The 17,365-nt window shown below is 41.5% G+C and overlaps 1 protein-coding gene across 5 annotated transcripts in view; it reads right to left on the minus strand.

Annotated features, from left to right (window-relative positions):
• LOC101008901 (protein-cysteine N-palmitoyltransferase HHAT) overlaps positions 1-17,365 on the minus strand; it is a 302,834-nt gene that overhangs the window by 107,974 nt on the left and 177,495 nt on the right. For all 5 annotated transcript variants that reach the window (XM_031660419.1, XM_031660391.1, XM_031660399.1 and 2 more), the window contains one exon: positions 11,366-11,401. In XM_031660419.1, the coding sequence (XP_031516279.1) occupies positions 11,366-11,401 (36 nt within the window). The remainder of the gene's footprint in view (positions 1-11,365; positions 11,402-17,365) is intronic.

Here is a 17,365-nt window from a genome sequence, read left to right on the forward strand (position 1 = left end):
ATGTCCAGAGCTTATGCATCTCGCCTACCTGAAACTTTATACCTGCTGATTAGCAACTCTCCCTTCCCCCAACCCCTGGCAACCATCATTCTATTTTCGTTTTTGCTTCTGAGTTTATTTTAGATACCTCATAAAAGTGGATTCATGCAGTTCTTGTTCTTCTGTGAGTGGTTGATTTCATTTAGCTAACGTCCTCCACACTCACCCATGTCATCACACACTGCTTACTTGTTTTCTCATTTACTCACTGGGATGTGAGCAAAGAGAGGGCAGGGACATTGTCTATTTTGTCACTGCTTTGATCCTGGCAGCCAGAATAGTGCTTAGGGCACTTAATTTGGTATAAAAATAAACGGGTTAAATGAAAAGAAAATTACATGGTTACTAAGTCCTTTTACATTTTTGAAAATAAACTTTATCTATCTGAATATGTTGAGGAGCCCTCTAGACATTAGACGTTGTGAGGTACTATGTGGAAGATCCAGATGAGTCAGATCCTGCTGGCTACCTGGGAGGGGCTGCAACATGTATGTGCACACATGCAAACACACGCTATATTTAAAGCTGGGGTCCCAAAGTCCCCTAAGAATCAGAGTCACTGGGAGTGATTCACAATTATACTCATTGCTGGACTCTACCCAAATCTACTTAGCCCAATTCCCAGATGTAGAGCTTGGAGATCTAAAGTATCCAGGAAGATTCCCAGGATCCAGGAGGCTTGGGAGACAGTGTTATTGAGGTAGAGGGAGGAAGGCTGCACAGAGAAGGCAGCATCTGAGATGGACTGAGACGGGTGGGATTTGGATATGCACTAATTGGGGAAGCACAGGCACTTCTGATATAGCTAACAAAGACGCCAGGAGATGGTGAGGCATGGGGCAAAAGCAGCATTTGGTCCCAAGTGGCAGTGGCACAAAGGGAATAACGGTGAGATGAGATGGAAAGGTAGCCTGAAGACCCACTGTGGTGGGCCCAGGACACGAGGTTGTATAAAGTCTGGTTCCGAGGAGGGAGGGGCAGCAACAGGGCTGGGTTCCTGTGAGACTGATGGGTGGCCATAAGCAAAGTGAAAGAAAAGCTATGAAAGGTGAGGGGACTGGGAGGAGGCTCGGACAACTTGGTTGGAAAGAAAATGAAGACCTGAATCACAGCTAACATCTGCATGGAGTGTTACGGCCCCTAAAACACTTCTGACACACTTCATCCCATTCAAGCCTGGCAAACAACTTCCTTGAGCCAGAAACTGTGATTTCCAATGTACAGATAAGTAGTCAAGGTCTTAGAAAGGTTACGTAAGTTATCTAAAGTCACGGGTAGAAAGAGTGAAGAGTGTGCCAGGATTCAAATCCTGTTACTCTGATTCCAGAGGCAAAGTGGGACTGGGGAGTGGGGGGCAGGGAGATAAAACTAGCCTTGAGTTTCCATCATGTCCAGGCACAGAGCTGAGTGATTAGCATGTATTATTAAACCTCATCACAGCTCTGTGGGATAAGAAGCCCAGTTCACAGACAAAGGTGCATATTATTCTTTTCCTCCAGAAACAGAAAGGAAGGGGTGGATGTGAGAGATGTTAAGAAGACAAAGTCAGTGCGATTTGGAAAATGACTGGGTGCAGGAGCAACGACGGAAGGGGGTTCCCAGCTCCATGGGAGCCAGTGGACTTCTCTCTAGCACCCTGCCTGTATTTTCATTAACTGCCTCTCTGGGGCCTATTTTGGTTACCTGGGTCTCTTCACTCACATGTTCTTCACTTTTTATTTAAAACACTTTAGTACAAGAACATCATACAGATCCTTAGCTTCTTCCTGGTGGAATCAAAGAAAAGTTTAAAAGAAACTGATACTGCAGTCACTTCAAAGGAGATGAGTTTTCATCAGGCAGGGATAAAAGAGACCTGGGGACTCCTCCCAGGTGTCATTTCTCCCCCTGAATGCCACTAAAAGATGATGGGCAATGTCTAATTAGGGCCGCAAAGATACACACTTTAGACTCACCTCAGGTGGAAGTGGTGTTTTAATAAGCTCATTCACTTTTTATATCACTAGTAAAAACTGTTTCAACAGAAATCGACCTTTACGTTACATTTACAAAACACAAAGTTTAAAATCCTATGTAACAAAGCAAGTATTTTTTGCCTCTGAGTTATCACCTCTGTGTTTAAAAATATATACATAATGGGCTGGGCGTGGTGGCTTATGCCTGTAATCCCAGCACTTTGGGAGGCCGAGGCAGGCGGATCACAAGGTCAGGAGATAGAGACCATCCTAGCTAACACGGTGAAACCCCGTCTCTACTAAAAATACAAAAAAATTAGCCTATAGTCCCAGCTACTCGGGAGGCTGAGGCAGGAGAATGGCGTGAACCCGGGAGGCAGAGCTTGCAGTGAGCTGAGATCCAGCCACTGCACTCCAGCCTGGGCGACAGAGCAAGACTCCATCTCAAAAAAAAAAAAAAAAAAAAAAAAAAAAATATATATATATACACACACACACACACACACACACAAATGACTTCATCTTTCTTTCCTGGTAGACACAGAACATGCATGTGTTTTAGCTGGTTCTAAACTGCTAAACTGAATACAGATGCTAATTAACTTCCCATTACCATCCTACTTCCAGGATCAAATGTGTGCCTCTCTCTTTCTGTTTCCAGGGCAGCTCAGAGCCCAAATAGGTCTAAACGGTCCTAAGGGGACACCAAAAAGAGAGTGGCTCATCTTCAGCTCTGTTCCTTCTCAGAGGGAGTGCATAAGCCTCAATTAATCCTTCATTTGACCACCTCGCTTCTTAAAGACGCAAGGCAGATTTTTTGAACGTTTCAGACATCACACAATCCAAGAAACACTTCAGATGATGGTGACCAGACTTCTTCATCAATACCAGGAATGCTACAATTAACTACAGCAAATGCAGTGATCGACTTGTGGTATCCAAGATAAAGAAAGTTAAAAATTACCCTGTGATTCATAAAATTCAAAATGCCAATGATTTTTAGCCCAAATAATAATTCTGTTCTGTTGTAGGGCTAATTTTATGAAAGGGTCAGGTGTGGGGTATCAACAAGGAAAAAGCCAGAAGCAGGTAATATCATTTATAATCATTTCAGAATTCAGTAAGCCACCAACTCCCATATTGCTGAAATTGGCTGCCCTTCTGGCCATTCAAAGATACTCCAGACTTCATGGAAAACCTGCACCAACCTCCAGAAGAACACAAGACACTACAAGTGAATAGTTGTCCTCTTCTACCTTCTCTTTCATCAGAACAAAATCATGCTTCAAAAGGGCACATGTATTTCATATAAATGTTGGCCTTTGTATGAACTGAATATACGCTATATTGAACACCATTCTAATATGCAAAATCTATTTATTTGTGGAAAAATTTATCTTCTAAGGACTCTATTAAGGACTATATTAAGATCTCCAGAGATCTTCTCAAATAGCTTCAGGGCCATGCCAGAGGTTCACTGCCTTGTTCTATTTGCCTAAGAAGTATCAGTGGAATTATTTCCATACTTTGCATTTCCACTAGTCCTGAGAAGGTATCAAGACCTTCTCCTTAGGACAGAAGTAGTGGCTCTGATGAACTCACACATGGTCTCTGGAGTAAATACAAAAAGTGATGATAAAATTTATCTTGCTATTTTTTTAAAAGCTAGATTCTTATTTGAAATATGTATTTGAAATTAATTAAAAGATACATGTAAATAATATAGAAAAAAAATTCAGGTGAACACTTTTCTGATTTTAAATCTGTAAGTTAAAGAGTAACGAAAAATTATCAATTGACAAATTTAATGTTTCAGAGACAGTGGGAGGAGGACAGCATTGGGTCCTCTTTTAAAAGTCATATGTCCAAAGTTAAGTTATCAGCTTTAAAAAGTTAGTCTATTATAACTACAGCATTCTTTATGTTAATCCCATAGTAACCACAAAGAAATAAATTACAGCAGATACACAAATAAGATAAAAAAAAAAAAGAAAGAAAGAAAGAAAAGAAAAAAAGCTTCACAACACAGAAAACCACCAAACCAGAGGGGAAAAAAAATAAGAGAGGAAAAAAGGAAAGAAAGATCTACAAAACCACCAAAAAACAATTAGCAAAATGGCAGGAGTAAGTCCTTACTTATCAATAATAATCTTGAATGTCAATGGATCAAATTCCCCAATTAAAAAGACAGAATAGGTCAGGTTCAGTGGCTTACATCTGTAATCCCAGCACTTTGGGAGGCCGAGGTGGGTGGATCATGAGGTCAGGAGTTCCAGACAAGCCTGGCCAACATAGTGAAACCCTGTCTCTACTAAAAATATAAAAAATTAGCCAGGCATGGTGGTGGACGCCTGTAATCCCAGCTACTCAGGAGGCTGAGGCAGGAGAATCGCTTGAACCCGGGAGGCGAAGTTGCAGTGAGCCGATATCATGCCATTGCACTCCAGTCTGGGCGACAGAGTGAGACTCTGTCTCAAAAAAACAAGAAACAAAACAACAAAGTGTTTTAAAATGAGCTGAAGATCTTAATAGACATTTCTTAAAAGAAGATACACAAATGGCCAACAGACATATGAAAAGATACTCAGCATCACCTATCATCAGGGAAATGCAAATCAAAACCACAATGAGATACCACCTCATCCCAGTTGGAATAGCTATCACCAAAAAGACCAAAAAAAAAAAAAAAAAAAAAAAGGTCAAGTGTGGTGGCTCATACCTGTAATCCCATCACTTTGGGAGGCCAAGGCAGGAGAATCACTTGAGCTGAGGTGTTCAAAGGCAGCCTGGTCAACACAGTAAGACCCTGTCTCTACCATTTAAAAAAAAAACAAAATTGCTGGACATGGTGGTGCATGCCTGTAGTCCCAGCTACCTGGAGACTAAGGCAGGCAGATTGCTTGAGTCCAGAGGCTGAGGCTGCAATGAGCCATGATCATGCCACTGCACTACAGCCTGAGTGACAGAGGGAGACCCTGCCTCAAAAAAAAAAAAAAAAAAAAATGCAAACAAAAGTGTTGGCAAGGATGTACAGATAAAGAAACCCTTTATATTACACACTGTTGGTGGCAATGTAAATTAGTACAGCCACTTTGGAAAACAGTATGGAGGTTCCTCAAAAAATTAAGAACCAAACTACCATATGATCCTGCAATCCCACTACTGGGTCTACATCCAAAGGAAAGAACATCAGTATATTGAAGAAATATCTGCACTCCCATGTTTACTGCAGCACTATTGATAATAGCCAAGAGATGGAATCAACTCAAGTGTTCAACAACAGATGCACAGATAGAGAAAATGTGGCATATACACACTGTGAAAGTTAATTATACAAATTGGATCACTCTTGTCATGCCCAACTAAATCAGAGTTGAGGGGCCAGGGAAGAAAAACACTTGGGACACATAGCACCTGCTCCAAGAGTTAAATGTTCCACAAGCTTAGGTGCTGAAACAGCCTGCTGTAACCCTAAGACCAGTTTTACCTAATAGCTGCTGAAATGACCTCCTGAGACTCTAACACTGGTTTTATTTACCATCATCAGTCACCAATCAGAGCTTACCATCTCTCAAAAGCCTCTCTAGTGCCAATGAGCTTTCTTTCAAAACAATACATAACATTTCTCTGTCTAATACAACTCCCAACTTTCTGTTTGTTCTCTGGACATATGGAAGGCCACCTGGTCTGTATGTATGCCCTGAATTGAAACTTCTTGCTTCTCATGTTTCTTTTTGAGACACAGTCTTGCTCTGTCACCCAGGGCTGGAGTGCAGTGGTATGATCTCAGCTCACCGCAACCTCTGCCTCCCAGGTTCAAGAGATTCTTGTGCCTCAGCCTCCCAAGTAGCAGGAACTATCAGTGTGTGCTACCACACCCAGCTAATTTTTGTATTTTCAGTAGAGATAGGGTTTTGCCATGTTGGCCAGGCTGGTCTTGAACTCCTGGCCTCAAGTGATCTACCTGCTTTGGCCTCGCAAATGGCCTCGCAAAGTGCTGGGATTACAGGCATGAGCCACTGTGCCTGGGGCCAAATAAAATGTTTTAAATTTAGAGATTCATCTCTATATTTTATTTGATTTTGGCAACACAATGGAATACTATGCAACCATAAAAAAGAAAGAAATCCTGTTATCTGTGACAACACGGATGGATCTGGAGGATATCATGTTAACTGAAAAGATCCAGACATAGACAAATACTACATGATTTCACTGACATGTGGAATCTTAAAAAAATTAATAACACAGTAGCAGAGAATAAAACAGTGATTACCATAGATGGGGTAGAGAGGGGAGGATAGGGAAAGACTGGTCAAGGGGTACAAAGTTTCAATTAGATAGGAAGAGTAAGTTCTGGTGTTCAATTGCACAGTAGAGTGACAATGGTTAATAGTAAGGTATTGTATATTATATCAAATAGTTATTGTATAATACCAAATACAGCATGTTCTCACCACAAATGACAAATGCATAAGATGACAGATATGCTAACTACCCCAATTTGATCATTATACAACATATATATCAAAACATCAAATTGTAGCCCATAAATACAAACACAATGTGTCAATTTTTTTTTTAAGTCATGATGTTATCCTGCTCCACTGAAAACTACTGCCCCACCTGAGGTGGTCAGACAGGAGCAGTCAGAGGTGGGGGACGGAACAAAACAAGTATCATTCATCTTTTTTAAAATATTATTTTTTAGCTGACAAAAATTGTATATGTTTATGGTGTACAACATGTTTTGAAATACGTTTATATTGTGAAACGGACAAATCAAGCTAATTAACACATGTATTTCTTCATATACTTATCTTTTTTGTGGTGAGAAAGCCTAAAATCTCCTCTCTCAGTAATTTTCAAGAATACATCATTATTAGCTATTGTCACCCTATTATACAATAGAGCTCTTGAACTTCCTTTTTCTGTCTAACTGAAATTTTGTATTCCTTGACATTTCTTCATTCCCCACTCCCAGACCTTGGTAGCTACCATTCTACTGTTTCTATGAGTTCAATTTTTTTAGATTCCACATATAAGTGAGACCACATGTACACCTTTGTCTTAAAAGAGACAGTGCTGGCTGCAATTCTGAGTAAGATGGAAAATGCTGGCCAGGTGCAGTAGCTCACGCCTGTAATCCCAGCACTGTGGGAAGCCACGGCGGGAGGATCGCTTGAGCTCATGGAGTTCAAGATCAGTCTGGGAAACATGGCAAAATCCCATATCTATTCAAAGATAAAAGAAGAAAGAAAAAGAAACATGCCTCAGTCAGCAAGAATCAAACCAAAAATCATTTACTTTCTTGCCAAAGCTAAACTAAGCTAAATTTAAACAAGCCACCCTGTTATCTATAATGAAACAGAAATTTTTATTCTGTAATCTCTTTCCCCAGGTTGGTCAGCTTTTCTTACACAGTGTCACATTAAGAACTCCAGCCAGTAGGCTTCTTCTGAGGCCATTCCTAGGTGAGTTGTGATTGCTGCTTCTGTCTATGATTTCTATAAGATGCAGAACTGAGCTCACTGAATTTTCCCACAGTCATCACAAAACACTAATACCAAAAATGCCCACATTTCATTAAGTGTGACAGCTCCTTCCTGACCCCATGGCTCAGTGGAGTACTTCAAGGTTTAAAAGGAAGCATGTCCCTCCTTGCAAATGCCTAGTCTGAGATCAAAGATAGGGCTCTTGGCTTTGTGGAAATTTACGTCATTCCAGAGAAGTCGACATGACTTCCATCAATTTAAAAGATGCAGCTGATTAATTTCAGGCATGCTGTAGTTTTGTTTTTTTTTTTTTAAGCCAAACACTAAGTATTCAATACAGCCTGACAAACCAAACTGCACATTAAGAGCTTGTTGGAGCTAATAAATGTAGTTAATCTTAGAGGGGAGGAGGAAACCTATGACAATTTCTCCCACATTTGCTCTTTTACAAAGGGAAGTATATTTTCTTCTCTTGGCCATTACAGAGTGAGAAGGATTCCTTAAGTACCATCCCTTTCACTCTTCCAACCCTCTAAGGTTTTCTCTAATGATATATTTACAAGAAAATGCCATTGCTGTCAAGGTTACTAAGGGGCCACTCACTCCCCCTAGCAATCAGGCTCTACTTCTCTCCACCTAAATGAAACTGCTTTCTCTAAGTCTAAAGGACACTTAAGACCTTCTGGTGGCTAAATACAAGAGTTCATCCCATTAAAAAGAAAAAAATACCCACTCCACCCACCCTCTCCACCAGCTGCCCTACCTTTCTTTCCTCCCCTTCACAGCTTATCTTCTTAAAGGAGCTGTTGCTGCCATCCCCTCACTGCTAACCCCACCATGCCCCCACCCTCTTCAACCTAGCTTCAGGGTCATTGTCCCAAAGAAACAGTTCTTATTAAGGTGTCCAGTCATAAATGGTGCTGAGTCCCATCAGGTTTGACTTCCCTCCCAAGCTGGGAGCAGAAAATACCTCCTTTTTTTTTTTTTTTTTTCTTTTGAGACAGAGTCTCACTCTGTCGCCCAGGCTGGAGTGCAGCAGCCCATCTTGGCCCACTGCAGCTTTGGCCTTCTGGGTTCAAGTGATCCTCGTGCCTCAGCCACCCAAGTAGCTGGGATTACAGGTGTGTGTCAATACGCCTGGCTAATTTTTGTATTTTTAGTAGAGGCAGGATTTTTTCTCATATTGCCCAGGCTAGCCTTGAACTCCTGGCTTCAAGTGATTTGCCCACCTCAGCCTCCCAAAGTGCTGGGATTACAGGCATAAGCCACTGCATATAGTTAAAAATACTTTTTTTTTTTTTTCTGAGACAGAGTCTTGCCCTATCACCTAGGCTAGAGCTTAGTGGCGCGATCTTGGCTCACTGCAAGCTCCACCTCCTGGGTTCACACCATTCTCCTGCCTCAGCCTCCCGAGTAGCTGGGACTAGAGGGGCCTGCCACCATGCCCGGCTAATTTTTTGTATTTTTAGTAGAGATGGGGTTTCACCGTGTTATCCAGGATGGTCTCGATCTCCTGACCTCATGATCCACCTGCCTTGGCCTCCCAAAGTGCTGGGATTACAAGTGTGAGTCACCAAGTCCGGCCTGAAAATACTCACTTTCTAAAGAGAGCTGCAAATAAAGAGGTGAGATCCACTCCATTCTGGGATTACTGCAAGATGGAGAACTGCCTCTGCTCCCAACCACCATCTTTATCACCCCTACCCCTTACTCCCAAGCTGGGAAGAGGAAAGAGGAAGAGACTCCTTGGAGTCATTAAGTTGTTTGCTTAGTGGGGCGCGCTGTCATGTGATGGGAGAGGAAGAGACCTACTCCCAGAGGCTAGGGATGCCTGCAAAACTAACCTCTCATTCCCCAGTAGGATAAGCAAGAAACCTGCTAATTTTCTCTGCCCCCTGCCCGAATGAGGGAAAGAAAACACAGAAGACGGCATGGCAGGGTAGAGAGAAGCCTTACTCTCCCAATAGCGCTCGCTTCACAGAATGCTGGTTAAGGTGACCAGTTAGAGCATCTTCCAGTACCTGCCCAAAAGGGCCTCCTGCCAGAGCAAGGGGATCCCAGCCTCGGTCACGTTAGAGCCACTTGACCACTCCCTCTCCTTCCTCCAGACCCAACATAGGAGGAAGGGTTGGAGCCCAGAAGGAAAAAGAGGAGGGATAGCAGAGGCAGGCCCACCGTTCACTCCAACTACAAGCCTGGCAAGGGATAAGCACATGGAAAGCTTCAAATCAAATGTCTGTTTTTGCAAGTGACAGCATTCCCAGGCATATCCAAGTAAGTGGCACATGGTAAGCTTAAGTTATTTGCTGAATAAATGACTGTACAGCTTCTTCTCAACCTGCTTCACCCCTCTTGTCCTTTCTGTCTCATCTCATTCATTCCCTGCTAGCACTAATGTTTGCTGAAGGTTGATCCTATACAAGTTTCTGAATCTAATCATTGATAGGTGACTAAGACATGATCCCTGACCTCAAGAAATTTACTATAAAAAATAAGAGTACAAACTTGCATCCACTACAAGGCATTAAGGGAACAGTACAATGGGAATTATACAAAGCACCAAAGACATTAAATAAAAAACTCGAACTACTCCCTGAAGTAATAATACATCCAGATTCTTCTGATCAGTTCAAATATGGAATGTTCATGCCTGCTTTCCCATGACTGCTGGTTCTTTGTCCTTCCTGCTAAAATGTATTTACCCTTGCTGTGTCGAAGATAGCAGTTCACACTCTACTATCTGTGGAGTAAGTATGGATGGTCCTGGAGAAAGCCAGGACCATCCATATTCCTTGAGTAGGAGGGAAGCCGAGGAGATTTCACTGTGCAGCCTTGGATGAGGCCTTGGAAAAGAGGTCAAAGAGGACAAGGCCTGCATGGCCTTACTCAGAACACCACCATATCTAGTGCAGAGGAAATGTGGTTTTTGGTGGGATTAACGGTGATGTCAATTATGTACACTTCCTCTCAAAGAGCATCTTACCAGTAGGGAGATGGCCACGCATTGTAGAGAACGAAACCAGCATAACACTTACCCAAAAATCACATTGAGTTTACAGACTGTTCATTATCAGGCTATTAGACAATATTAACTAGCATTTAGAGATATATACTTGCAGAAAGCAAATCGCTTTACATAATTTCTAGTTTCCTTGTCATCTTTAGCTTGCAGTCTTTCAGCAACCATTTCTGCTTCCCTCAATAGTTTTGACAAGCATTTTAATGATCATTATTTATCATTATTAGAGTAATACATGCTCAATATTAATACATTTAGAAAACACAGCAAAACTGATAGCAGACAAAATATGCATATTCTTAAAACTATAATGCTGGCATATTTCCATTTAACCTCTATTAGATTTAATAGCTATTTGAAATTAATATGTCCCATAAGCCAACTCTGGTAAAAATCACCAATAAACTAGGATATAAACTGTCATCTGTAATCTCTTTCAATTATGAACAAGGTTGTATCTTCACAACTATAAAGCAACTGAAAGATTCCACTTAAAAAGACTAAATTCAGTGGAGGGAAAATTGTTTAAGGCGGTTGTTTAATGTCTGAATACAAGCTGGCACTCCTAATTTTTCAATTAGTTTTTCCAGCAGCCTAGTAGTTGGAATTATACTTGTCTGAGATCTTACGTAACTATCACTTCAGAAATAAGCCACTTTAAACATTGATTTCTTTAATTGCTTAATCATGTGTGATTCTGGGAACCACAAAAAAACTAGTGTTAGCAATGTTTTCTTGACAAGTATATATATACAAATGCCATTATTTATCAAGATATTTAACAAGGATTTTCCATTTCAGTCTTTCATAATAGACATGCTATTCAATGTTACCTAAAATAAAAATTATTGGCTTACCTGATTAAGAACTTATGCAGTCCAACATCAAAATACCTGTTCAAAGGAGACATAGACAGGCATATCAAGAAAAGATATTTACAGTAATGGTAGACTAGACAACTATCTATATAATTTAAATTCATAGCATGAATAAATGGATGGCTCTACCACAGTAGTTCTCAAGATGCGGCCGCTGGAGCAGCAGCATTCCTGGGAACTTGTTGGAATTGCAATTCCAGGCCTTCTCAGGCCCCACCTCAGACATACCAGTTCCGAAATTCTGGGGATGGAGCCCAGCAATTAAACTTAACGAGCCCTCCAGGAGATTCTGGTGCAGAAACACTGCTCTCTAGTAGCATAAGTGTCTCAGCAAGGGTAAGCTCTCTCTAGAAACAAAGGCCATGAGAGTGGATCTCCCAGGTACCTCCCACTTTTCCAATACATGAGTCCGTTTGTAATATTCATGTCTCAGATGTTCATTTAAAAAATATATATGTATACAAACACACACACACATATATATGTATACGTATATGGTTTATTTTTTTTTCCTTGAGACAAGGTCTTGCTTTGTCACCCAGCCTGAAGTGCAGTGGTACGATCACACTCACTGCAGCCTTGACCTCCTGGGTTAAACCAGTCCTCCAACCTCAGCCCCCAGAATAACTGTGACTACAGGTGTGCACCACCACACCTGGCTAATTTTTAATTTTTTTTAGTAGAGACATGGTCTATGTTGCCCAGGGTGGTCTCAAACTCATGGGCTTGAGCAATCCTCCCACCTCAACCTCCCAAAGTACTGGGATTATAGGTGCAAGCAATCGCACTCAGCCCAAAATATGTTTCAAAAGCACAACACCACACTAGCCAAAGGGAAGAAGGTTGGGGTGGCGGTGGGGCGGGGAGAGGCTGGTGCGGCAGTGGCCTTCCAAGCCCCACCTAGTTGTAGTCCCTGGAGCTTTCCACCTGAGAGAACAACTCTGTCCCATCTCTGGGTCTGCCCTGAGCAGGGGATTGGAAGAGCTGCAGCTCCATGCACTAGCTGGGAGCCTGCCATTGTGCTTGAGCCTCATACCAGGCATCCCATAGCACTGGGCTATGGCAGACCCTTGAAGTCACAGCCTTTTCCTGACACCACCAAACTGGTACAGTCCATATAAATGACACTGCTTGGTTTCTCTAACTAGCATGCTTGTTCCTCCCGAACCTCTGATCGTGTAGCCAGTGCCCTTCTCTCCCTTTGGGTCAGAGTGTGAGTAAAAAGACCAGGTGGCCGGTGTAGTCTCAGCTACTCGGGAGGCTGAGGCAGAAGAATGGTGTGAACCCGGGAGGCGGAGCTTGCAATGAGCCGAGATTGCGCCACTGCACTCCAGCCTGGGCGACACAGCAAGCCTCCATCTCAAAAAAAAAAAAAAAAAAAAAAAAAGAGAGAGAAAAAGACCAGGCGGCCAGAATCATGATGATATAGTTCCCCAGGCGGAATCACATGATGATATAGAATCCCAGCACCTAAAGGGTGGTGGTTGCATCCCACCCACGAGTCTCACCTCTTGGGTTGCCAACCTGACTGAGTAGGGCCTGAGTTAATTCTGTCCCTTTCAGACAAGGGGTAATGGACGCAGGAATTCACCCTCGAGGGGGGGGTCTGACTGTCCAGACCCCACCTGTCCCTAGCTTCTAGCTCCACCCTTGCCTCATCCCTCGAACATCCCATCATGCCTGGTACCTCGCCACCTGACATTTGACAGGTAATTACTGTCATTCCCTGTGGGATACCTTTAAATGACAAGATTCTTTTATGTACTTAAGTATCTGTTTACAGACAATGGACACAGCATAGGTGAGAATAAAGAAACTCAAAGCCAAAACATGACAGACCTCATTTACTATATCACTGACCTAAAATAATTACATAATTCAGGAAAAACGGGATTAGAGATACATAAATTCCATTTATTCATAAGTCTTCTGCACAGAGCTGTTCTCTAAAGAGAGATCTACCTGTAGGCAGAGGTGATGTGTTTCATTTGAATTTTACATTGACCTGGAAAAGATGCTAAGTTCTTTCTAAAATTATATTTAACAAATTTTACAAGTCCCTTCTCTTAACCAACCTTGCTCAGCCCCATAAATAAATATCACACTGAACCCATAATTTTAAAAGGTTGCCGCATCATATAATGGAGTAGAAGTATGTGTAGATTAAAACAAAGATTTCAGCTTCCTTCACTCATCCAAAGCTTGTAGAGCCTTTTCAATCATTGGGAACAGACAGCAGACTATTTCAGGAATCACAGGACAAAGCAGACATGGAAGAAATCAGAGATCCGCAGTATATACTGGGGTAGGAGGAAGGCACTGAAACAGTAATTGAAAACCTGATAATAATGAGAAATTATATTTATTGTTTAGAATCTGGCAAGTACTATGTTTGGTGCTCACATACACCACATGCAGTGAGAGGCAGTTACTGTAGTATCCCAGACTGACAATAGTAGAAACAAACTGGAGGCTAAGCCTATGAAACACTTTGGGAGGCGGGGAGGCGGATCCTCAGGTCAGGAGATCATCCTGGCTAACAGGTGAAACCAGTCTCTGCAAAATAAAAAACTAGCCGAGGCTGAGGTGGAGCCTGCAGAGTCCCAGCTACTGGGAGGCTGAGGCAGGAGGAATGTGCGTGAACCGGGGCTGAGGAGCTTTGCAGTGAGCTGAGATCAAGCCACTGCACTCAGCACCTGAATTTCCACAGAGGCAGAGACTCATCTCAAAAAAAAAAAAAAAAAGAAAACAAAACTGGAAACTGAACCTAAAATGCATGGATGCCTTCTTCCCAAGCACCCCACTAAAAGCAGGGTTCTCACTGCCTTTCGTTATTACTAATTGAAAATGACTGCCCATGTTAAGCCTGATACCACTTCATTTCTGCTTCTCCCCATGGCTGCTCCACCTGCTTCTTCTCCCACCTGCTTCTCCCACCTGCTTCTCCACCTGCTCCACCTGCTTCTTCTCCACCTGCTTCTTCCATGGCTGGCCATCACACTGGCTTCTCCTGCTTCTTCTCACCTGTGCTATACTCCTGCTTCTCTCATAGCTAGCTTCTCACCTGCTTTATTTGCTCACCTGCTGGCTGGGTTCCCTGCCCATCGCCACTTAGTCCAATATGGCCAGGCTCCACAAAGTGATGGAAGTTCAGGTAAGTGGAGATCTACATTATTTGTCCTTTTGTTTCTGGATGACTATCAGTTTAAAAAAAAATAAGGTTCACCCAACTCATGCCAACACCATCATTCTCATTCAACCTAGCCATGGCCTCCAGGGGATGATGTGGTAGTCAATTCATTTCTTTCCATTTCCAGGTGCCCTTCCTCATAGAAACGGTGGCCAGCCAAACCAATTCCCTCTCCCATCTCCTCCTCTACTTGTAACATGAGGCCTACCTAAGGACACTAAGCTTTAGCACACCACCTACTGCATATTTAAAAACTAAATATATTCGAAACCATCTCTGTATTATAAAACATAACAATCTCTGAAAGGCAAAATGTGTCTTTCTTATTCAACTAATAGCCAGGAAATTATCCATTCTTATAGCCCTGAAAGATTTCCATTGCAAAGCACATCTTAGGGCTTTGAAAATACTTCCCAATGATAATTCTGTGTAGACACCCAATACATGAAAGGATGAATGTATCTAAAAATTAATTCTAGCTCCAGAGGTGGGACAAACAGCAGGTTTTTAAAAAATCACCTCTAAATATAAGAGCCCTTACAATGACTACAAGATATGGGTAGAATATACATAAGCTTTAATTTAATGCTGCTTCTCACATTCCTCGGATCATGTGAGAAAGAAAGGCAAGGTTAGGGGAGAATAAAGGGTTATAGTTTCTCACCATGCAGGCACAGTACAGCGCACACAGAGTGGAGAAGGGGAGATGTTAATAGTAAAAGCCAACACACATACAGTGGTTAGCATGTACCAGGCACTCTTCCATTCTACACACATACACACAATTATGTTTGCAGTAACACTATGAGGTAGACAGATACTATTATCATCTGCACCACAAAGGAAGAAACAGAAGCACAGAGAGGTTAAGTGATTGTTGGTTACGGGTAAAGCTAACACCTGAGCCCAGATAGTCTCCACTAGCCAGAAGACCCTCCAGGGAACAGTACCTTGGTTTTGAGGAATGAATAGTAGGAATGCACCAAGATTAACTTCCTGAGTTTGGTTATTAGAGGGCTGAGTATCCCAAATCCAAAAAATCTGAAATCTGAAATGCTCCAAAATCTAAAACTTTTTGAGCACCAATGAGATGCTCATAAAAATGCTCATGGGAGCACCTTCAGATTTTGGATGTTTTAATTTGAGATGCTCAACTAGTGTAACTGCAACTATTCCAACATCTGTAAAGCTCAAAATCCAAAACACTGATTTCTGGACCCAAACATTTCAAATAAGGCATATTCAACCTGCATATTGCAGTTATTCAGTTGGTGCAAAAGTAATTGCATGTGGTCTTGGCCATTAAAAGTAATGAGAAAACCCACAATTACTTTAGCACCAACCTAATACATAGGAAAGTGTCCTTGGAAGCATACAGTGAAGTATTTAGGGTGATGATGCTTCATGTCCACAACCTAATCTCAAATAATTCAGGGGGAAAACGTTACATGTACCGTGCTTCTAATGTTTGTGACTTTAAGATTATTTCAACATTTTAAAAATGAAAGATAAAACAGAAAGCACACTCCTTGCAAAATAAAGACAAACAAGTTCATGTTTTTTGTATATAGAAATTAACAATGCATCCTAAAATCAGAATCTACTGTCTATAACTCTAATTAGTTTTTCCTCCTATCTTTTGTTTTTGAGCTGTAAATGAGTGAACATATATAAAATGAAAATCAAGACCACATGATAAAACCAATGATACCTATCTTACTGGCTAGAGAATGAAGTGGTCCATAAAGCTGCTCTTCATAAGAGTCATTATCTTAGTCTTACCAACTTCACCACCAATAAATCAGGCAACATATTTAATACAATGCTAAAGGTTTGGCTTAAAGAATGTATATGCCTTTCATCCTGTTCCCATTAGAAAGAAATAAACCAAACATATTTGAAACTATAAACTGTTATTTAAATTTATGTGGTATTTTAAAAATAAGTTATTTCATCATTACCTTAAGAATTTTAAGTATCATAAGAGAAAATTATTCTATCCAAAAGAAAACTGTGGTCTACCCAACCAGAGGTCTAGCCTTATGTTACCAGAATTTGTGGACTTTTGCAGCTTCCTCAGAATCATGAGTCAATTCTTTTATCATCATTATTATTACATATTGACATATTATAGTCATATATATTTATAGGGTACAAAGTGATAACTATGATTTTTGAACATAATATGGAATGATTAAATCGAGCTAATTAATATATCCATCACCTCAAATATTTAACATTTTTTTATGATGAGAATATTTGAAATTTACTCCATCAGTGATTTTGAAACGTTCAGTACGGATTTCCTCTTTACCACTGTAAACCTAGCTCATGCTCCTTCCAAAGAGTTAAGGGGTGGGGCCTCCCCTGTGGGGCCATCTTTAATTTCAAAACACTAGCAATCCAATGAATTCTAGAAATATATTCTCATGGCCAGGCGTGGTGGCTCACACCTGTAATCCCAGCACTTTGGGAGGCCAAGGCAGGTAGATCACAAGGTCAGGAGTTCAAGACCAGCCTGGCCAAAATGGGGAAACCCCGCTTCTACTAAAAATACAAACATTAGCCAGGCATCGTGGTGGATGCCTGTAATCCCAGCTGCTAGAGAGGCTGAGGCAGGAGAATCACTTGAACCCAGGAGGCGGAGGTTGCAGTAAGCCGAGATTGCACCATTGCACTCCAGCCTGGGCAACAGAGTAAGACTCCATCTCAAAAAAGAAAAAAAAAGAAATATATTTTCATTTAGTTTTTTTATACAGATGCAAAAGGCACCTTAAGGAGCTACAGTA

Source organism: Papio anubis, chromosome 1 (assembly GCF_008728515.1).
Source record: "Papio anubis isolate 15944 chromosome 1, Panubis1.0, whole genome shotgun sequence".
NCBI classification, from domain to species: domain Eukaryota; kingdom Metazoa; phylum Chordata; class Mammalia; order Primates; family Cercopithecidae; genus Papio; species Papio anubis.